We start from the raw sequence: 20,784 nt of genomic DNA, 5'->3' as shown, positions 1-20,784 counted from the left end.
CCCACCTCCATTCTTGCCTTGCTTCCATCAATTGTCCACCTCTCTGACAAAGCAAACATTTTAAAATGAAAATCTAATCATGGTACTCGCCTGCTTAAAACCATGGATAAAGAAAGAACTCCTCAACACAGCCTACAAGACCCTTCCCATTCTCCAACCACATCCAGCTCCACGTATCCACCCCACTCACTGCACCCCAGCCTCCCTGGTCTTCCAGTTCTTCAAAGAGTCCTTCTCTATCCCATCCTAGAGCCTTTGAATTTGAAATCTCCTTGAAATGCTCCTCTCACCCTCAGCCCCACATCCCTTTACCTAATTAACACTTACTCGTCTTTCACTTCTTATCTCAGATTCAAATATCACTTCCTAAGAGAAGCCTTCCCTGATTGCCAGACCACATCAGATCTCACTGGTACATGTTCTCTCATTTGTTTAACTTTTTCTTTATAGCACTTATCCAAGTTTAGAAATGTGTGTATGTGTGTGTATTTGATGGATTGATTCATGCCTGTGTCTTGTACTTAAGACCCAGGAAGTCAGAGACCACGTCAACTTCTTAAAATAACTTCATACCCAGAATTCAGTACAGTGGCTAGTGCACACTTCCATTTTGTTACAGTCCCCACTACTCCCTGTTGCATTCCCAACTCCAAGTTGTGTTAGTTACAATTTATGTTGTTTGTGCTACTGTTTCCCTAGAAAAAAGAATTATTCCTTTAGACTACTGCCTCTATTAAAGGGTAGAGAAATGGAGGCTAGACCTAGAGGGCCAAGTGTTTCCAGGAAAATGGGAGACTGCATTTTTCTTTATGGAAGTAGAAAATGTACAATAAATAGTTCTGTCTCACTTATGTTTATTTCCTGTCCAGGCTCGTAGGCATTTGAATTTTCAACACCTTCCCCTAACATCATTCATATATTTCTATTACTTCTTTATTTATTTATTTAAGGTATCTGACTCTTGATCTCAGCTCAGGTCATGATTTTGCAGTTTCGTGAGTTTAAGCCCCACATCAGGCTCTGTGCTGGCAGCATGGAGCCTGCTTGGCATTCTCTCTCTCTCCTCTCTCTCTGCCCCTACCCCACTCATGCTGTCTCTCTTTCTCAAAATAAATAAATATACATTAAAAATTTTAAGATTTATTTCTGAACACCCACCTGGCACTAGGTATGTTCTTGGCACTGAGGATACAGCGGATATGGCAAATGAAGTCCCTGCCCTCAAGTCATAGTGCCTGAATTACAGTGTGACAGTTCCTGTTGTATTTCTGTCCTTCCACTAAGCAGAAGTGGTTCCAACACCAGCTCTGGAGCCAGACAGCCTTGGCCCTAATCCCAGCCAGGTGGCCTTGAGCAACTTACCAAACTTCTCTATACCTTGGTTTCCTCACCTGTAAAATTGAGCTAATAGTGTTATTGTGTGCATGTAATGAGTTAAGACACAGCTGTCTCATCATAAACCCCATATCTTTTATTTCCTACCTCTGTACCTTACGCAGGACTGGCTTCATGGGTATTGTGACCTGTGCAGCCACACAGAGCCCCATACTTAAAAGGGCTCTCCACTTGGTTTAATGCTCTGCTGTTGCTGCCACCCAAATTCTTAATTTTTGAACAAGGGGCCCTGTATTTTTATTTTCGTATCAGGCCCTGCAATGATGCAGCCAGTCCTGATCAATACACATTAAATGCTCAGTAAATGTCTGTTGAGAGAATGAATAAGTGAGTGAATTTAGCCAACCACAGTTGATGCTCAAGAACGCCATTATCTTACAGAGCCAGTCAAGTGGCTCAGCCCCTGAGCAAAATTCAACAAACTTCGTTGTTGACTCATCCTGTCTCTTCCCTGGTACTAAAAGCCTGACCCAGGACCTTAAATTTCTTCTCATCTAACCCACCCATTTCCTGGGAAACTTTGACCTTGACAGGCTGCCAGAGTTCTCAATGGAGCCAGCAGTGAACCCCATCCCATTCTCCATTCTCCAGATCAGAGTCTGCACGGTTTCTACCTCTCTACTCCCTCTCTTCCTGCTCAGCATCCCTGGAATAAGATGCACCAGGTTTCCTTCATCCCATTTTACAGATGGGGAAATAAGAGGCTCAGTAAAAATAAGGTCCATCAAGATTCTCCATGCAGCCCTGCTCCTTTGCCTAGCCAAGTTTCTAGTTTTATAGTTTCTAACAAGATCCCCAGAACCAAATCACACAAATTATTTTTATAGCGGCTAATCGGACATGATAATTATATGCTAAATCTGAGACTGAGCCCCACAACCCTAACAGTATCCCATGTTCTGACACTCTGGCCTGCAAAGACAAGCAAAGATAAACTCATCTCCCCATGCCCTGCCTGCCCTAAGTCAGCAGGTGCTGGGGCCTTTCATTCTCCCAATGTTTAATGAGAATCTGCAACATGCAGGCACCATGTAGAAGCTGGTGATGCAACTGTGAACAAAACAGACAAAAGTCCCTGATTCTCTAAGAGGAGAAACAGATAAGAAACAAACTAATTCAATAAACTGTATATGGTATGACAATGGTACTAAGCACGATGGAGAAAAATTAAGCAGGGGAGGGGCAGAGGAAGTGAGCATTTGGGAGGGTAGGAGTGGAGATTTCAATTTTAAATAGGACTGATTGGGAAAGACTTGAAGAAAGTGAAGAAGCTGCTTAATACAGCTTTCTGGAGAAAGAGCATTGCAGGCAGAAGGAACAGACAGTGCAAAGTCCTGAGGCATTATCCCTGACTCATAATGTTGAGAGATACCTGAATAGACTGGAGCACTTAGCCAAACCATACACACTCCCCCTCCCAGCCCCAGCTTCTCATCTCAGTTTTGTTGCCTATAGACAAATCTAATCTATAGGGTTTTGAACCATTAGGTATTGAATTTCTGCAATAGTACTACTTTGTTTATCAACACAGTGGGGTTTTCATTTTGTTTTTGTTTGGGGTAGTCACATTTAAATGAAAGAGTTCACAACAAAATTTCAATATCCAACTTCGCTTGAAATATCAGACCTGTGCTCACTGGGCCCACATGACTCTTTGTAATAATCTGTCCCTTCAGGGGGCATAAGCCCCCCTATTCACCACAAACCCACCCAGAATGCCTCCCTTATGCAGAATGCCTGGCCCTGAATGCATTGTGGTTTACCACCAGCCCCACCCCCAACGCCTGCCTTGGAAAGCCCCTAACAATGATGGAGATTGGACACATGCCCCTTGCTGGGCATGAGAAGCAGGGGTCTCCTCCATCTTGGGAGACTGAAAGAGGCTGGGGAGATCCCTGTCAGTTCCTTCTCCCCAGGAATAGATAGATGTGAGTGGGGAGGGGCTGGGAAGCCAAGAGAGAGGTCTAAGGCTTCTCTGAGCTCATCACATGCTCTTGCATTGATCCCCCTGGAAATGCTTCTCCTCCTATTTCTGCAGAACCTAATTCTCACACATGCTGTCTTGAGCCCTGATTTCTCCCCCTGCCCAAATCTGTTGTGGCCTCTAGAAGAGCTACACTAGGAACTCTCCACCCTCCTACACTCAAGAAAAAGGGGGGTGTCTATGCACCAAAAATTTCCAAGATTGCCTAGGTCCCACCTGTTTACCTCTCCTATACTTCACTCAACTTTCAAACTAGACCACCCTCAAATGACACCCACGTGAATTTGTATGTGTTTGAGTTGTCACCTGAGTGTGGTCTTTGTGCATGTTGATTAGGGTGCTCCTGTGTTTTCACGTGTCTTGCTGAGGGATGAGAGGGCCTCCGCGTGCCTGTGAGTGTGTGTGTGTGTGCACCCTCATAACCGGGTATTGTGTGTCTTTGTGTGAGCGCGGGTGAGTCTGTGTGTGAGTGGTTGCAACATCTTTACTCCCGACAGAAGGTCTTTGCGGCACACTTCTCTCAGCCAGCCTGCATCCTCTTCAAAGGCACTCCAGCCCAGGGACAGTCCACCTCTGGCCTTCCCCAAAATCAACACACGCATTGAGACGCACGCACACTTCCTTTCAAGCGCTGTTCCTTTGGCCCAAGAGAACCGACAAACCTTGAGCATCCTTGCTCCGACAGCCTCCTCCCCACCCCCCAACCCCACCCTCCGATGCCCTGGCTGAAGGATCCTCTACATGGAGATGGACTCGGAGCACTGGCAATGGGGAAGAAAAGTGACTGGGAGGAGAATCGAGCAAGGCAAACTGAGGACACGCTGAAGGAGTACGGAGCCAGAGCCGCTGCGGGGAAGCAGGTCCCACCCACACCACGCCCCTCCCGCAGAGGGATAGCTTGTTCCCACCCCGGTCTTCCTCTGGGGCTTCCAGGTCTCACTCTTCTCCTCAAACTGGAGCTGTGAGAGGCAGCTGGGACCCCCTCCTCCCATGCATCCCCCTCGCCCCACCATCCGCGTCCAGGCAGCTGCTGATTGGCTGCGGGGAGCAGCGCCCCAGCTCCCCGTCTCCGAGGCGGGAGCGGAGCGGGTCCGAGGTGGGAGGCGCACGAACCGGCTCTGGGAGCCCCTCCCAAGTCCCTGTGCCCAGCGCCCTGTGCCCTACGCGACGGCCGTGCCAGGACTCCAGGAGGGCAGGTGTAGAGGGAGCAAAGGGGACCACGGCCAAAGGTAGAAGCAAGTCCTGCAGAAAGAAAGGCGCTGCTGCTCCGGCTGCTGCCTCCGCCACTGCCGCCACCACCGAACCAGCGTCCAGAGCGGGGCTGGCAGGCCAGGCGCGGAGACGAGGGGAGCGAGGGGCGAGCTCATGGAGCACACGCACGCCCACCTCGTAGCCAACAGCTCGTTGTCCTGGTCCCCCGGCTCGACCTGCGGCTTGGGCTTCGTGCCCGTGGTTTATTACAGCCTCTTGCTGTGCCTCGGTTTACCAGGTGAGGAGCGTGGGGGAGAGGGAGGAAGCCGGGACCCCCGAATGCGGAGAGACCCTGTCTAGAACCCCCAGGCCTAGACATCCTCGGCGCGTGATCCCTGGCGCCCCTTCTGAAAAAGTTTAAGCCTAAGGGCAACAGCGGACATTTCCAGACTGGGGAGAAAGGAAGTTGCTGTGCCTGTCAGGGACTCGTGTGTGTGTGTGTGTGTGTGTGTGTGTGTGTGTGTGTGTGTGCGCGCGCGCGCGTGCGCGTCTCGAGCGTGCGTGGCAGGTGATGGGCATGGTGTAGGTGTTGGTGTGAGTGTGCGTGTGGACTCGAGTATTTGCATGAGCAACTGAAGCGATGCTCCCTGATCCGCGTCCCTGAAGGTGTCCAGTGGGGGCTGTGTGTGTGTGACTTGACCGCACTTCCCCACGGCTTTCTGGGGTTTCACTTCTCTTGTGGCCCCCCCACATCCACTCCAGCCTGAGAAAACCTCTGTCCCCTCCCCCACCGCGCGTGTCACCCCTGATTGGAGGTGAAGCCAGAGGTTCTGATGCCCAGCACTCTTTCTCTGGGGCTGCTGGGATGGAGAAAAGGATGAGCCCCTGTGACCCCTAAGCGAGGAAGGGGTCTCCAGGGAGGCTAGGAAGAGTCTGGGTGGGTCTGGGACCATGCCTTGGCCAGGGTAAGGGTCCAGAGACACCCACAGGCTTCAGAAGCCACCACTTCAGGGGGTCACAGTCTCCTTGAGGACATGCCTTGCCCCCTGGCTTTGCTTCCCTGTCCATCCATTCTGGGCAGCTGATGACCACTGCGGATGTCTGGCTGGTCCCACATCTTAACGTCCTCTCCAAAGTGTGACTGAGACTTGTGCTGAATTCCTGAAGAGAGCTGGGCTGCTGGGGGCTGGGGGTGCTTGCTGTTTGTGAGAGAGGGGGAGGGGGTTCCTGGGGCTCCAGCTTGAGATAACCCCTTCTTCCAGATAGTCTCTGAGACGGTCTGTGTGGCAGAAAGATTCCTAAAGATCACTTGCAAGCAGACAAGAGAGGGACAAAAGGAAACAGAAAGAAAAAAATCCAGCATACAGCCTAGAATCACAACATCATCTACCCTGCCATTCCGCATCCTGGGAACTTGGGAGCTGGATTTCTGAAAGCCTTGTTGACATTTCCTTTTCAAAACATTCAACTTGGTGGTCAGGGCCCCTGATAAGGTTGTTTATATAAATTCCCCCTCCCAAATTTTGGAAGGGATGAGAAAGCATAAGTTTACAATCACCAAGCCTCTCTCCCAGCGAGTGATGAGGTTTTTATTACTAACTAATCGTTCTGGCTGCCCTGGGAGAGACGCTCAGCCTCTGATTCACCCTGCTGGGGCAGCAGCACGTGTCCTATAATTACCTTGAGCAGGAATTGATTTGTCCAGTCCCCACCTCCCCATCAGCCCCCCTGAGCCTCTCCCAGAGCTCTCTTTTAGGGAGTGAGTTTTTGAGGAGGTTGGTTATTGGTGACACTTGCTGAACCAGAGAAGTGATAGCCGCCCCTTTTCCCTTCGGCTCTCACATCAGAATGTCTGACCCCTCTGCCTTCAACCCTCCATCTCCTCTGCTGACTAAAGAAGCTACTCTCTCAGGCTTTCCTTCTGAAAACCCTTTAAGGGACAGAGACATAAAGACGGGGAGGCTCCAAGGGCCCAGAGCAGGGATATGAAGATGAGTAGAACAGGGGAAAGCTCAGACCTTCAAACACCTCAAGGTGGAAAACAAGATACCTCACATCTTTACAGCGTAACTCCTATGCCAGACATGGCCTTCCTGACCCATAGCATTGGCACCTATTGTGTGCCAAGCAGTCCTAGGCACAGGCTCATCATGGCTGAGCCCAGGGTTAGGAGACAAAGAGAGAGGGATTAGGATGAAAACTTGGAAGGCACTGATAGGTTCTTATGCTCCACTAAAAGCTGTGACCACCTACTGTGTGTCAAGTGCTAAAGAGGTGCCTACAGGATTCAAGGAGCTCACAAGTGGAGCTTGTGGTGGATGCAGAAGGACCAAGCATTCTGGAAAAGGATGATTGAAGAGGGCAGGCTTGCAGGAAGATGATAGGTTGATAAGTGTTTTGTTAATTGCTTGCAAGGTGGTTCAGAAGGTGAAATCCTTAAGTCATTCTCTTAGAACCATAAGGGCAGGCAAGTATGTCCTAGTGATTAAGAATGCAGACTGTAGAATGAAGCAGAGCTGGTTGTTAACATGTGGACCTTCTGTGTTTCTGTGCCTCAGTTTCCACATCTGTAAAACAGGCATTAGGACAGCAGCCACCTCCCGGAATGATGGCAAGAAGGAAAGACGTTGATGGAGATGATGGTGCAGGTTAAGCGCTCAGCTCAGTGCCTGACACACCACACACTGACTGATTGCTGCTGTGACACTGCAGTTGTGGTCATCATGAAGCTGATCTGGTTGTAAGGAGGGGGACTGCGTGGCATGGGAGTCAGAGAAGGGACTGGGAGCACACAAGAAAAGCACTTAGCTCAGCGCCTGAGCTCACTACAGTATTCCCCTCCCCACCCCCAGCTACCGGCAATTAGCAAACCCTCATTACCCTGCTACTGACCAGGATGCACAGCTATGCTGAGTGTGAAGTAACAGACCACAGAGCTTGGTCATATTGTTGAAAACAGAGATTTTAATTGAATCACTTTTCCTGGCAGTGAACTCACCCCCATTTCCAAATTCTCACAGTGATTGGAAACTGAGGGGTGGATGAGGAGTGGCTGTTTGGCAACAAGGGAGCTAGTGACTAGGAGAAAGCACAGATGTTTCTTACCTCCTTCAGTATCTAAACTAAAAGGAAGAGCTTGGGAAAAGCCATGTGGTCCAATCCCCTGCCTCTAGGAATCACCTCAGTCTAACTTAACTGCTTTGGAGTGGGACCCGGGGGTCCTAATGTGAAGTATGGTAACAGCTCTGCCACTTAAGAATTCTTAACATTTCTGTACCACAAATTACCCCACTTGTAAAATGGGCGTAACAGCACTACCTACTACCCACACAGATAATGTATATTAAATAAGATCATCCATATAAAAATGGCTAAGCACAGTGCCTGGACTGAGGAAAACACTTATTAGTGCTTTCTCTGCACGGGATGTTTTTCTATGCTAAATGCTTAGATTATTGCACTTAATCTTCACCACATCCCTGTGACCTGTACATGTCCCTGAACCCATTTTACAGATGAGCAAACTGAGATTCTGAGAAATGGAGCATCCTGTCCACAGTCACACAATCCAACCAGTATGTAAACACCTGCTCTTTCCATTGTACCACGGTGCCTTCATTATTGCCAGGAAGTTCTTCTAAATAACCCCAGTTATGCTGTGTACTCAGTGGAGAACATTGGAGTGTCCCAGCTGTTCCTAAAACTATGTCTCTTTTCTCTTCCTTTTACGTAAGCAAGATGTTTCTAGCTTTTCCAAATGCATACAATAAGCCAGTAAAGCTAACAAGGTGCAGTTGGGGACCCTGATGGGGCCAAATGGGACAAGATAGTCCAAAGCAGAAGGCAGTACAGGAAGAAGAGATGAGCCTGATGCCTGAGGGAAGAGAGTGGCAGGGAGGACGGGTGAGCCTGGCTGATAAGGAAGGAGCAGCACGAAATTAAACTGAGATATGAAAGATATTTTTTTAAATTTTACCTTCTAAAAGGCACCAGGGATGTTACGGGAGACAAGGTAAGGAAGACGATAGCCTGACACCACACACAGCCCAGCAGATAGGAGCATTTCTGTAACTGCCATGTGAGGATGGTAATACCTGCCTGTGAGGATCGGTGCACAATGAAGGAGATGATGAGTCTGTCACCTGTCAGATAGTGCTTTGACACATGGTGGTTACAGTTGCTGCTAACAAGAGGTGAGAAAATGGTGCCTAGCAAGCTGGACTGAGCCCTCAGATGCATTCTCTTTTGAGAACCGGTAAACATCTTTTGAGAAAATATAGTAAACAGGTTAACAGTACAAGGTCTGGAGTTAGACCTCTGGGGTTTGAGTCCTGGCTTTGCTATTTATATGCTGTGTAACCTTAGGCAAGTGACTTTACTCTCTGCCTCAGTTTCCCCATCTGTAAAATTGGATGATGATAATAATGGCACATACCTCATAGAGTTGCTGTGAAAATTCAGTGGGTTATATATTTAACACAATGTCTGCCACACAGTAAGCACTCCATAAGTCATATTTTTCATCATTTAAAAATTAGGAAAATTAGGGGCGCCTGGGTGGCTCAGTCGGTTAAGCGTCTGACTTCAGCTCAGGTCACGATCTCACGGTCGTGAGTTCGAGCCCCGCGTCGGGCTCTGGGCTGATGGCTCAGAGCCTGGAGCCTGCTTCAATTCTATGTCTCCCTCTCTCTCTGCCCCTCCCCCGTTCATGCTCTGTCTCTCTCTGTCTCAAAAATAAATAAAAACGGTAAAAAAAAAATTAGGAAAATTAAGGAAAAATTCTCAACTTGTTTTATGACACCAGCTTTACACTAATACCAAAGCAGACAAAGATATTACAAGAAAACTACCAATCAATATTCCCCATGAACATAGACACAAAAGATCCTCAACAAAATATTACCAAATCTAACTCAGGAATATATAAGAATGATAACAAATCAAGATAAAGTTGGGTTTATCCCAGGAATGTAAGGCTGGCTCAACATCTGAAAATCATTCAGTGTGATCCACCATAATAAAAAACCTAAAAAAGGAAATCCATATGATCTTCTCAATAGATATAAAAAAGTATTTGACAAAATTCAACATCCATTCATGATAAAAATTCATCACACTAGAGAACTTCTTTAGCCTGATAAAGGTTATCAATAGGTAACCTATAGCTAACATCACATGTGATGATAAAAGATGGAATGTTTCCCCTCTAAGATCTAGAACAAGGCAAGGAGATCTGTTCTTGCTACTCCAATTCAACATCATACTGGAAGTTCTAGCCAGGAAAGAAAACGAAATAAAAGGTACACTGGAAAGGGGCACCTGGGTGGCTCAGTCAACTGAGGGTCTGGTTCTTGATTTCAGCTCAGGTCATGATCTCACAGTTTGTGAGTTTGAGCCCCAAGTTAGGCTCTGCACTGATGGTGCAGAGCCTGCTTGGGATTCTCTCTCTCTGCCCCTCACCCACTTGCACTCTCTCTCAAAATAAATAAACATAAAAAGTTGTTTAAAAAAAGGTATACTAGAAGGAAGAAATTAAACTGTTTCTATTCACAAATGATACAATTACCTTCATAGAAAATCACAAAGACTCCACACAAAAAAAGCTCCTCAGAATAAGTGAGTTCACCATGTTTGCACATGTTGCACCATGTTCACACTGTTAATATGCAAAAACCTACTGTATTTCTATGCATTAGCAATGAACAATTTAAAACTAAAAATTGGAATTAAAAAAATAGATTTCCAAGTTTCCTTGAAAAGCCAGAGGAACTAACATTAGGCACATATTCCCGGAAGGTTGGCTGCAGATGAGGAATGGACTGCTTTCCTATGTAGCTGCTTTTTGGAGAGAGAGAGAGAGAGAGAGTGACAGAGAGAGAGAGAGAGAGAGAGAGAGAGAGACAGAGAGTGCGTGCGCATGCGCCTTAAATAGGCAATGACATTCATATTATTCAAAAACCTAGTAATATAAAAAGGCACACATTGCGAAATCTCCCTCCCATCCATTTCCCCCGCTCACCAATTCCTAAATCCACCCCATCATCACTACTACACAGATAACAAGGGCATCAGTATCTTGGTTTCTTATTTGTTCTTTCAGAATGTTTTAGTTTATATACAAGCAAGTATGAATAGAGGATCTCAACTCTTCATTTTTTTTTTTACTGTTCTCAAAATGAGCACATTATACACACTGTCCTCCATCTTGCTCTTTTTCACTTAATATATTAATCATCCATCATGGTATGTTGAAGCTTTTTCATTCTTTTATGAAGCCGCATAGTATTCCATTGTATATTTGTACCATAATTTAATGGGTGCCCCTTTCAAAATCACATGGGCACTCTTATGTGAAAGTCCCTATATGCGACACCTCACTGTTCTCTGTAACATGTATGGCCCCTCTTTATGCACATTTGGCCCTAGGATCCCTGTTATAACAGTGGGAGAAAGAGCACTGCATGAGGAGTCCTGGATTCCAGGCTATTCTCTAGCAATAACTTACAGTGTGGGTCTGTCAGAGGCCTGAGAGAGCTGGGCTCTGCTTGTATAGCTCAGTTGGAGACATGGCCCATAAATGGGACACAAGCGCTGACCAGTGAAGTAGCTATGCTGGAGGCTGGCCGGGTTGGCCTTGGGCTGGGGTCCAGAACAGTAGCTTTGTTGTCCTTGCCCCTGCACAATTTCTGTCGTGATCCCATGTGTAATTTCTGCTTTTGAGGTTGTGTATAAAATGCATTGCACTGGAACTGAATGGACATGGATTTGGATCCTGTATCCTACCCGTGTTTGTTGTGTGATCTCAGATATGATACTGTACCTCTGAGTCCCAGTTTTCATTTGTAATAAAATAATCAGCCAAGTTCAGCATTTAAGGAAGAGGTCTCTGATGTTAGACTGAATGGGTTTGAATCCTAGCTTCCCTACTTACCAGTCTGTGACCTTGAGCCAATTTCTCACCCTCTATGAGTCGCAGCCTCATCAATGAGGTGGGGCCATACTAATACCTATCTCATAGGGTTGTTGTGAGGATTAAATGAAAATGTAAAAATACTTAGCACCATTCTTGGCACATGTTTGCTCTTGTATAGAGTAAGAGTTCAGTAAGTGTTATTAACCTTCTGTGCCCTGCATTGTTACTGTGGTGATCCAAAATAAAATATGCAAAGGCTTCTCACAATCCCTCAAACATTGTAGGGGCTCAATAAAGAGTACCTGGTGTTGTTTTTATTGTTTAACATGTCAACAAGCCTTGTTGACCAAGGTCTTTCCCATACAATTCCACTCAGAGTGCACCCACCAGGAATGAAACTCCTTGCCCTGGAAAACTAAGAAAGAATTATCCAATGGATTAAACAATCAATTCCATCATAAGCCTAAGGAATTTGTACCTCTCAAAGAGTTGCCTGTGGTTCAGTGAAACCTCCAGAAATACCATCAGTCCAGAACATGAAACCTTCTTCAGCTAAAGTTGATAAAGGGACTGACAAGCACCAGAAGAGTGCCCTGCATGCTGCAGCCAGGATCATAAACAGAAGTGATGCAGGGAGGTGAACACAGATCCTGCCACTGAACCTTCATGTGATCTGAACTGTGTGGGCAATGCTGATAGGGGATGCTAGCCCTGCACAGGGTGCCATGAAACGCTGGGGGCAGGGAAGGGCAGGTGTCTTGAATTCAAATACTTGCTAGAGGCAGTCAGATAGCATAAATAAACAAAGTGGCCCAGTTTTAAGAAATATTTCACTTACCCAAAGAATCATCCTTCCCTGCTGTTTTTCTGAAAACATGTGGCCCTTTTGGTCTCTCTAATCTTCCCTCAGTGATAGAGACGTATGTACCAAAACCACTGCACTCTCTTAACAACTGCTAGCACGTTTGTTGCACTTACTATGTACTAGGGATTCTTCAAAGCATTTTACAGGCACTAGCTCATTTAATTCCCACAACGACCCTTTGAGGTGTGCATACTTATCATGCCCATTTTTCAGAAGAGAATGATGAGATGCCCATGGTCACATAGCTAGAAATCAACAGAGTGATACTCATTACTGCTATCCAGCTTTATGATAGGAAAATGGCAACACACACACAATGACAGCTGACAAGCAACACTTGGACTAGATCACTAGGGACAGGGGTAACAAACAATAGGGAGGAGTGGGGAGGAGTAGGGACTGGAGGAGGTTACAAAGTACCATCACCACTCAGCTCTCTAGCCAATGCAGTGTTGCCAAATTCTTCCAAAAATCTACAAATCTAGATTTTTATATGAAATATCCTAATGTTTCAATGTTGGCAACTAATTCAAAAATTTTAAAAAACACTGTGCGAGCCAGCACTGCATGAGCCAAACCAAACATATCTTCAGGCTTGATACAGCCCACCAGGCTGCCAATTCACAAACTCCAGAGTGGGTAAAGCTTTAAGAGGTACCAAGAAATGCCAACACAGTGCACAGTGTGTGGAGAATAAAAACAAGAAGCTAGGGGGAGGAGTAAGGAATAAAAGAGAGGGAGACCCAGAGAAACACATGACTAAAAAAAAAAAACAAGCATGCCAACTCAGGAAACCAGGGGTTTGGCATGACTAGAAGAAAGGGCTCCAAGTAGTACCACAAATTGCATGTTGACAATGTCCTGGAACACAAATCCACCATTTTTTTTTGTAAATGGGAAGAGCCCTTAGCACGGTGGATTAGGATGTGGGCTCATGGTCTCCCACTGACCTGGATTCAAGTTCCAGCCTCGTGACTTCCTAGTGGCAGGGCTCTGGCAAGTTGCTTAAACCTCTCTGAGCGTCAGTGATCGTCTCTGCAGAATGGGTATAACAGTGCCTTTTTCACAGGGTGTATGTACAGACAAAATGAAGCAATTCATGGCTAGCAGGGGTCCCAATGTCTGCCACTCCATGGCTGCTGTTTTTTAATCAATGTCAGCACCATCATTTTATAACATGAGGAAACTGACACCTTAGCCAATGTCACAGAGCTAGGAATGGCAGAATCTAAACCAGAACTTAACTTTCCCAACTTTAATTTAGTTCCCTTTTTATAAAATCACACCGCTAGTGATTTCTTGAGGAAGCAAAGTGATAGGAGTAAAGGAGAAACAGGCTGTGGAATTTTAGAACTCAGAGTAATCATCTAGATTTGGGGGCATTTTGTTGTTGTTATTGTTGTTTTATGTAGGATTATTTTAGGTGGCACAAGACTGCATCATCATTTAATCCCTTTTCAGTTTTCTCAACCTTTCTGATTCTATCAAAGGGAAAGTCTCATCTTGGTGCTAGTATGTCTTTAACACCTTTTCACGCATGCTAAACCTCCCTTATTAACAGACACAGAGCAGGCCTAGAGCTCAGCCTTGGGAAGCAGCAGTGTCTACCTAAAATTTAATGTCACCCTTGCATTGTCATTATATTTATGTTTAAGGCTATCTTCTGTTTACAACAGGGAGGTGGGTTTGGGATTCAGGGTTGCTATATATGCTGTCCAATATAGTAACCACCAGCCTCACATGGCTATTGAGCACTTGACATTTGAGTAGCACAACTGAGGAACTGATTTTTTCATTCAATTTCATTTCAATTCATTTACAATTAAGACCTGATACTTGATTCAGTTATTGGACAATAACTGTATATTGGAACAACTTGGGTATGTGAATCTACTCTGAAATTTTCAACTGTATATTTTATGACATCTAAACAGAAATCAGGATTTCCACTGAAAAATTTAGCATCCTTAGAGAAATGTGCTCAGAATGTAAAATACATGCCAGACTTTGGACATTTAGTATGAAAAAAAATTAAATATCTCATTAATAATTTATATTGATTACATTTTTGGATGAACACAGTTAAATAAAATATATTTTTAAAATTAATTTCACCCGTTTCTTATTTTGTTAATGTGGCTGTTAGAAAAATCAAGATTGCATATGTGGTTCACATTACATTTATATTGGACAGCAGTATTGTATAAAGTATAAATTCAGGGGGAAAAAGACAAGTCACTTTAAAACAAAATGTTAATAGCACAGGGGACACAAGAATATGGCAAAAAATCATAATATTGGTGGCCAATCACTAAAATCTGGGGAGCCCTGATATAGTACAATGCTCTTAATACAAAAACTGAAGCCCTGGAGAGGACAAGAAATTTCCCCAAGGTTACACAGCTAATCAGGTGTGATCTTGACCCCAAATCTTCCAGATTCTGAATCCAGTGTGCTTTGGCCATTGCAACAGCCCTACCATCTGACCCCCACCAAGAGAAATGTAAGGAAAGGGGTTTGGGGCATGGGGAGGATGTGGCTACCTTGAATCCCATTGGTATTCAAACGGAGAGGACTTCTAAGTATGGATAGCCCAGGATCTTTGCTTTTCTATCAAGTGAAGCTGAATGACTTGGGCTCCTCTTGAGTAAAAGTCATGACCAGCTGAACTACAGTGAGAGTTGTGACTTTCAACCCAAATACATGTTTTCATTTTGCCCCATGGCAAAGAAGGATGAGACAAGAAACCAGAAAGCACAATTAGGCAAATGAATCTGCATTTTTTAAAAATTTTTTTTAACATTTATGTATTATTCAGAGACAGAAAGAGACAGAGCATGAGCATGGAGGGGCAGAGAGAGGGGAAAACACAGAATGTGAAGCAGGCTCCAGGCTCCGAGCTGTCAGCACAGAGCCCAACACGGGGCTCGAACTCACGAACCATGAGATCATGACCTAAGCCGAAGTCAGACACTTAACCGACTGAGCCACCCAGGAGCCCCTGAATCTGCATTTATTGATTCACTTATCCCTCCCTCTCTCCTTCCATCCATCTATCCATGTGCCTGGCACTGCCAAGTAGGCTCATGGCAAGTCTGTGGTAGGCTCATGGCAAGTCTAAAAAGACCCATTCGATGTCTGCATGTTCGTGTGGGGAAGACCAGCATGACCAGAAGCCTGAATAAATGTAAATAGTCCCATGTGAGAAGAACATGAAGGAGAGACACAGGGTGATAAGAGAGCTTTTTGTGGGGGGACTTGCCCAGTGGGGAAGACCTAGAACCTGAAGACTGAGGAAGGAAAGAATGGAAAGAAGAGGCAAGGGGGACAGGCTTCACGAAGACTCTTAGGCAAGAGAGGACTGGTGCACCATATAGGAACAAAAAGAGGACAAGTCTGGAGTGCCAAAAGGTGGTCTGAGGACAGGAGGAAAACAAGGCATGAGATGTAAGCAGAGGAAACAGGAAATCAGAGCTTTACAGAAACCACACAAAGTGACCCTGAATTGGGAGAACACATTCTACAGTGTTGACTCCTTTTGACTTCTGGTATTAACCAATGATTTCTTTTCTTTCCCCCTTTGTTTACCAGAATATTTGGCAGTTGAAGACCTGGGGCAATTGCTTTTCCACCACAGACATTTCTTATCATTTACAGCTAGGTGCAGGGAAAACTATCTACCACATGACTTCACAGGAGGGACTATCCACAGACCCACACAGAGAGACGTGCGCGCGCGCGCGCACACACACACACACACACACACACAGAGATGCATACATGCGCATGTGCACACACACACACAGATGTGTGCACACAAACATACACAGGCATATACACAGACACCACATAGACACACAGATGCACAGACATGCAAACACACAGACATACACCCACAGGGATACACACACAGAGACATGCATACACATACATACACACACACACACACACGCACACACACACACACACACTCCTCCCACAGTCAAAGGTATAGAATGGTCTGGTCCTTGCTATAGCCTTTTGCTGTTAGCATTCTGGACCTCACCACCATGGTTTAGCTCCATAGAGCTGCTGACAAGAACCATCATCTGCCTCTTGAACGAAAAGCAGTGGCCTCCCTGGAAGGTAGCAGAATGGAGCAGTAACTGGAGAGAGAACTCAAGAGGGGCTGGTGCTATGAAAAGGGTAGGGATGGGCATTCCTTAAAGGAATCACAGGCCCACATTCTTAATACTCAGAGAGCCTGGCTTCCACATCATGTCCACCCTCCACACCCAGGACCCTTCCAGAACACCAACTGTCCTGGCTGAAAGGCTGAACACCACCTTTCCTATCAGGAAAGTAACACTGGCTTAGGAATTAGGCACACCTGGGGGTTTGAATCCCAGCACTGCAACTTTGCTAACTGTGAGGTCTTGAGCAGGTAATTTACCCTTCTTGGAGCCTCAGTTTCCTCATCTGAGAATGGGGGTGATAACAACTTTATTTATTTGGCATATATGTGGCACTCCTTTCATATGCCAGGCACCTATGTAGGCACTGGAGGAAAAATAAAGAAAGTCTGCACAGGTGTACATTCTACCAGGGAGACAAGTGGTAAACAAATAAACAAATGCATACACAACACTCTTTGAGATATTGATACATGCTATCAAGAAAACAACGTGGTAAGGAGATAGGGAACTATATTAGATAGGGTGGTCAGGAAGGGGCTCTCCAAAGAGTTGATGTCCAGAATGACACTGGAATGATGAGAAGGAGCCAGCCACAGGAAATACAGGGGAAGGACATGCCAGGCAGAGGGACCCCACAGGGTAAAGGCTCAGAGGTGGGAAGGAAGTGGAGTGAGGGCAGACTTGTGTGGCTGGAATACAATGAACAAGAGGGAGAGTGGCAGGAGATGAGGGGAAGAGGCGGACACTGGCTGGATTGTGGGGCCTTTTGGTCCACAGTGAGGAATCTGGATTTGCAAGAAGAGACCAGAGCCTTTTAAGCAGGTGATATGACCTAATTTGAGTTTTTCAAAGGTCTCTCTGGCTGCTGTGAAAAAAACAAATGGAAGGTGGTTTAGGAGGAAAGCTCCTTTTCTTAGGAAAGAAGAGGAAGCTGTTGCAGTGTGAACGATCTCTGGTTTCCAGTAGGAGAGAGTGCGCAATACCTGTAGAGTGGCCAACACAGTGCCTGGCACACAGCAGGAGTGTGGGTCAAGGGTCATGTTCACAGACGCTCCAATCCTACTCCCACCCCATCCACCATCACCTCAGTCTCCAAGTGAAACAGCATCAGACATGTGAAGTGAGCAAACTAACAATGTCCTCAGACATCAAGGACATCTGTGCCTGGCTCTCCAGGCACCATGGCAAAGCGCCCGCAGCACAACAGAGAGCTATCATCTTGGTTGTGGCAGTGGGCAAGTCCTGCTAATGATCCAGCTGTCAATTGCGAGAGTCCTGAACAGAGAGAAAGCAAGTGTCTGGACAAGAAGAAAAGGGTCACCTTCAGCACTGTCATTTGACAAATGAACAGGATTGAGTTCTGGCTGGCATGGTAGAGAGACATTATCATCGTGACTGCATTCAGTTCTAATGACCCAAGGTATTACAGGAAGAAGGGAGTAATGCCCCCAGGATTGAGGTGGAGACTCCAAGGACGTCCTGAAAATGGGAAGAGAATGCTCATGGAAGAGGAAAGAAAATGGTAGTTTGCCTCTTGGATCTTCTCAGCGTTAGACCTTCTGGCCAGAAGAGAATGGCTCTAAGAAATAAGAGGATTTTTTTCCTTAATCACTATCAGTACTGAATAATTTCCTCAAAATGCTATTCAGATACATGCTGGTTAATACCTTTCTCAACCACCCTCATATAACCTCCTGAAGAGGCCTGGACTGGGGGTCATAGCCAGCCAACAGCCAACAACCAACCAGAAACTCAGACCCCTTGGAATGTGAAAGAAGCCTGTGAAAGGTTTTCTTAAAAGGCAGCACCATGCCTATTAACATTCAGAGGCAATCTCTTAAAAATTCAGGTTTCTCATGAGTCTTGGAAAATTTCAAAGGCTGGAAAAACTGAGCTTTCCCTGTCACTAAGTGCCTAGAACCAAGTAGCCACAGCCTTCTTTAGATGGCACTTGTGCTACCCAGTTCAACAGAGTCATGGTGCCCCAGCACAAAGATTTTATACACACACACACACACACACACACACACACACACACACACACACACACACACACACCTGGCCTGTTTCTCTCACTTCTGTTCCCTACCTTGCTCCTATAGGATTTTAAATTTACTGTCTTACTCTCTAAAGCTTAACACACACGTACATATATCCCATATCCATTTATACCACCACACTTTTAGCCGCATCTATGCTTTCCAACCACACTATATGCTTTCCTGCAAGAAGGGAAGTTGGTGAAAACCTGGGTTTGAGATCCACTGGACTTTCCAGCTGTGTGCAATTAGCTTCCCTGAATGTCTATTTCCATATCTGTAAAATGAGGATAAGTAACAAGGATGCACCCCTTGTTGAGGGGAATACACAAGACAATGTACCTGGCACATGGTAGGTTTTTAATAGAGGATTTTTTTTCTCAAGACTGACAAGGATTTCCTATCAAATCCTCACCTGGACTCCTTAGGCTATGTTAAAGATCCGGCTCCATTACATGAGGCCAGATTTCTTTTCATTTCATACTTTGTGCCAGGAATTCTAGGGGATAAAAATGAGCGAAAGACAAAGATAAACATGGCATGGCCCTTGCCCTTAAAGAATTCACAGTCTAGATGGGTAGAAAAGCAAGTCAATAATCATAATGTGATATGACAAGTTCTACAACAGGGGTGAGGGTGAAGCATTTAAATTCCTGTGGGACCTCAAACTTATCTTTGCCTAAGGGCATCGAAAAATGCAGACTTAGGCTTTGAACTAACCATGCCAATAGGCATGGGATCTGAGTCATCTCCATGATGCCAGTACCTCTGGGGGGCCTTGGCACATGATAGGGGGCTTAGCAATACTGAATGGATAGGTGGGTGGATGCATCACATGAATAGGTGACTGCCTTCTTTATCCCATTAATGTCATGTCCACACTAACCTTGAAGAGACTGAAGAAAACATCTTGATCACCACTATCATCATCACCACCACCACCCTTTATCAAGCACTTAATCCAAGCCAAGCACTGAATCAAACACATTATTCCACACTGCCTCATTAAACCCCAAAGTAATGCCTGTGAGGTGGTACTTCTATCATCCCCATCTGGTAGATGGGGGAACTGAGGCTCTGAGAAGTAAAATAACCCACCCAAGGCAATTCAGCTCCTGAGGAGCAGAGCTAAGACAGAGTAGGCCAATGAATACATTGGTATTCAGAGCATCAGAAAAGACAAATGCTGTGTCTACAGACCTCTGTCTTGGTTCACCCTCCCAGCCTGGTCTTTGCAGGCATTTAAAGGGACTATGTCCTCCTTCCTGATTGAAGACGCTCCCAGTGTCCCCGTTGCCCTCTCCCCAAGCAGATGGTTTAATTACTTGAAATTATTTTTGAGCAAGGACAGGCAGGTGAATTCCCTCTCCACCTCATACCTAACCTACAAAATGGAAATTGAGCTGCCTTTTTTTTTTAAGAAGCATATTGTGATGAAACAATTTCTGTGAAAACTCTGTGGTCTTCCAAATCCTTCCAAGGTTTCTGTTATCAGCCATAAATGCGCTTAGTTTCAGTCAAGCACTCAAAATTTCAAATCCAGTTCATGTGGTGAATGTTTATTGACCACCTATCATGTGCCAGGCTCTATTCCTCATGCTTAAAAAGAATCATCGATAACAGCCATTAATGTTAATATAGTGCTGGCCAATATGCAAAATGAATTAAAATATACAAAGGGCTTTCTCATCCATTATGAAACTGAAGCTCGGAGGAGTTAAATAGCTTTCTCAAGTTACTACTGGTAGGCCAGGCTGAAAAGCAAAGCTAGATCCTATACAAAGCTGTCAGAAGTAGGAATGATCCCCAAAATGGAGCCTCCTCTATGAATTCTGCCAGGACTTTCCATTATTCATTCATTCATTCGCAAATTATGTGTTAGCTATTAGTGACACAAAGACAAACAGATCTGGGTTCCTGCTCTCAGGGAGGACTCAATCTAGCTGAAGAGATGAAGAAGCAACTCACAGCAGCATGAAAATTGGTAAGATATGAGCAAGAGGGAAGCCCATGTACCATGGGACAAAGAAGAAGAAATCAACCCCAGTCTTGGGTTGGGTTGCTGGGAATGCAGCAGGGTCACAGGGCAGACTTTTTTTGCTCCTACTATCTGGAACTCACCTTCCTCTTATCTGGTACCCAATACGCAATGTGAATTCTGACCACAAATCTCTTTCTTCATCATACACATGTATGGAGCATCTCCTTCACATGAGAATCTG

At 45.5% G+C, this 20,784-nt stretch overlaps 1 protein-coding gene across 1 annotated transcript in view; it reads left to right on the top strand.

The window, feature by feature from the left end:
• Nucleotides 1-4,357: 4,357 nt before the first annotated feature.
• The window catches only part of GPR139 (G protein-coupled receptor 139), a 42,107-nt gene continuing 25,680 nt past the window's right edge, over nucleotides 4,358-20,784 (top strand). Inside the window, exon 1 of the mRNA XM_019468751.2 lies at nucleotides 4,358-4,868. Within this exon, the coding sequence (XP_019324296.2) occupies nucleotides 4,745-4,868 (124 nt within the window). The 5' untranslated portion in view covers nucleotides 4,358-4,744. The remainder of the gene's footprint in view (nucleotides 4,869-20,784) is intronic.

The sequence above is a fragment of the Panthera pardus genome, unplaced genomic scaffold (assembly GCF_024362965.1).
Source record: "Panthera pardus isolate Hobbes unplaced genomic scaffold, ASM2436296v1 HiC_scaffold_5, whole genome shotgun sequence".
Lineage (NCBI taxonomy): Eukaryota > Metazoa > Chordata > Mammalia > Carnivora > Felidae > Panthera > Panthera pardus.
This window is presented reverse-complemented; position numbering and strand designations above follow the sequence as displayed.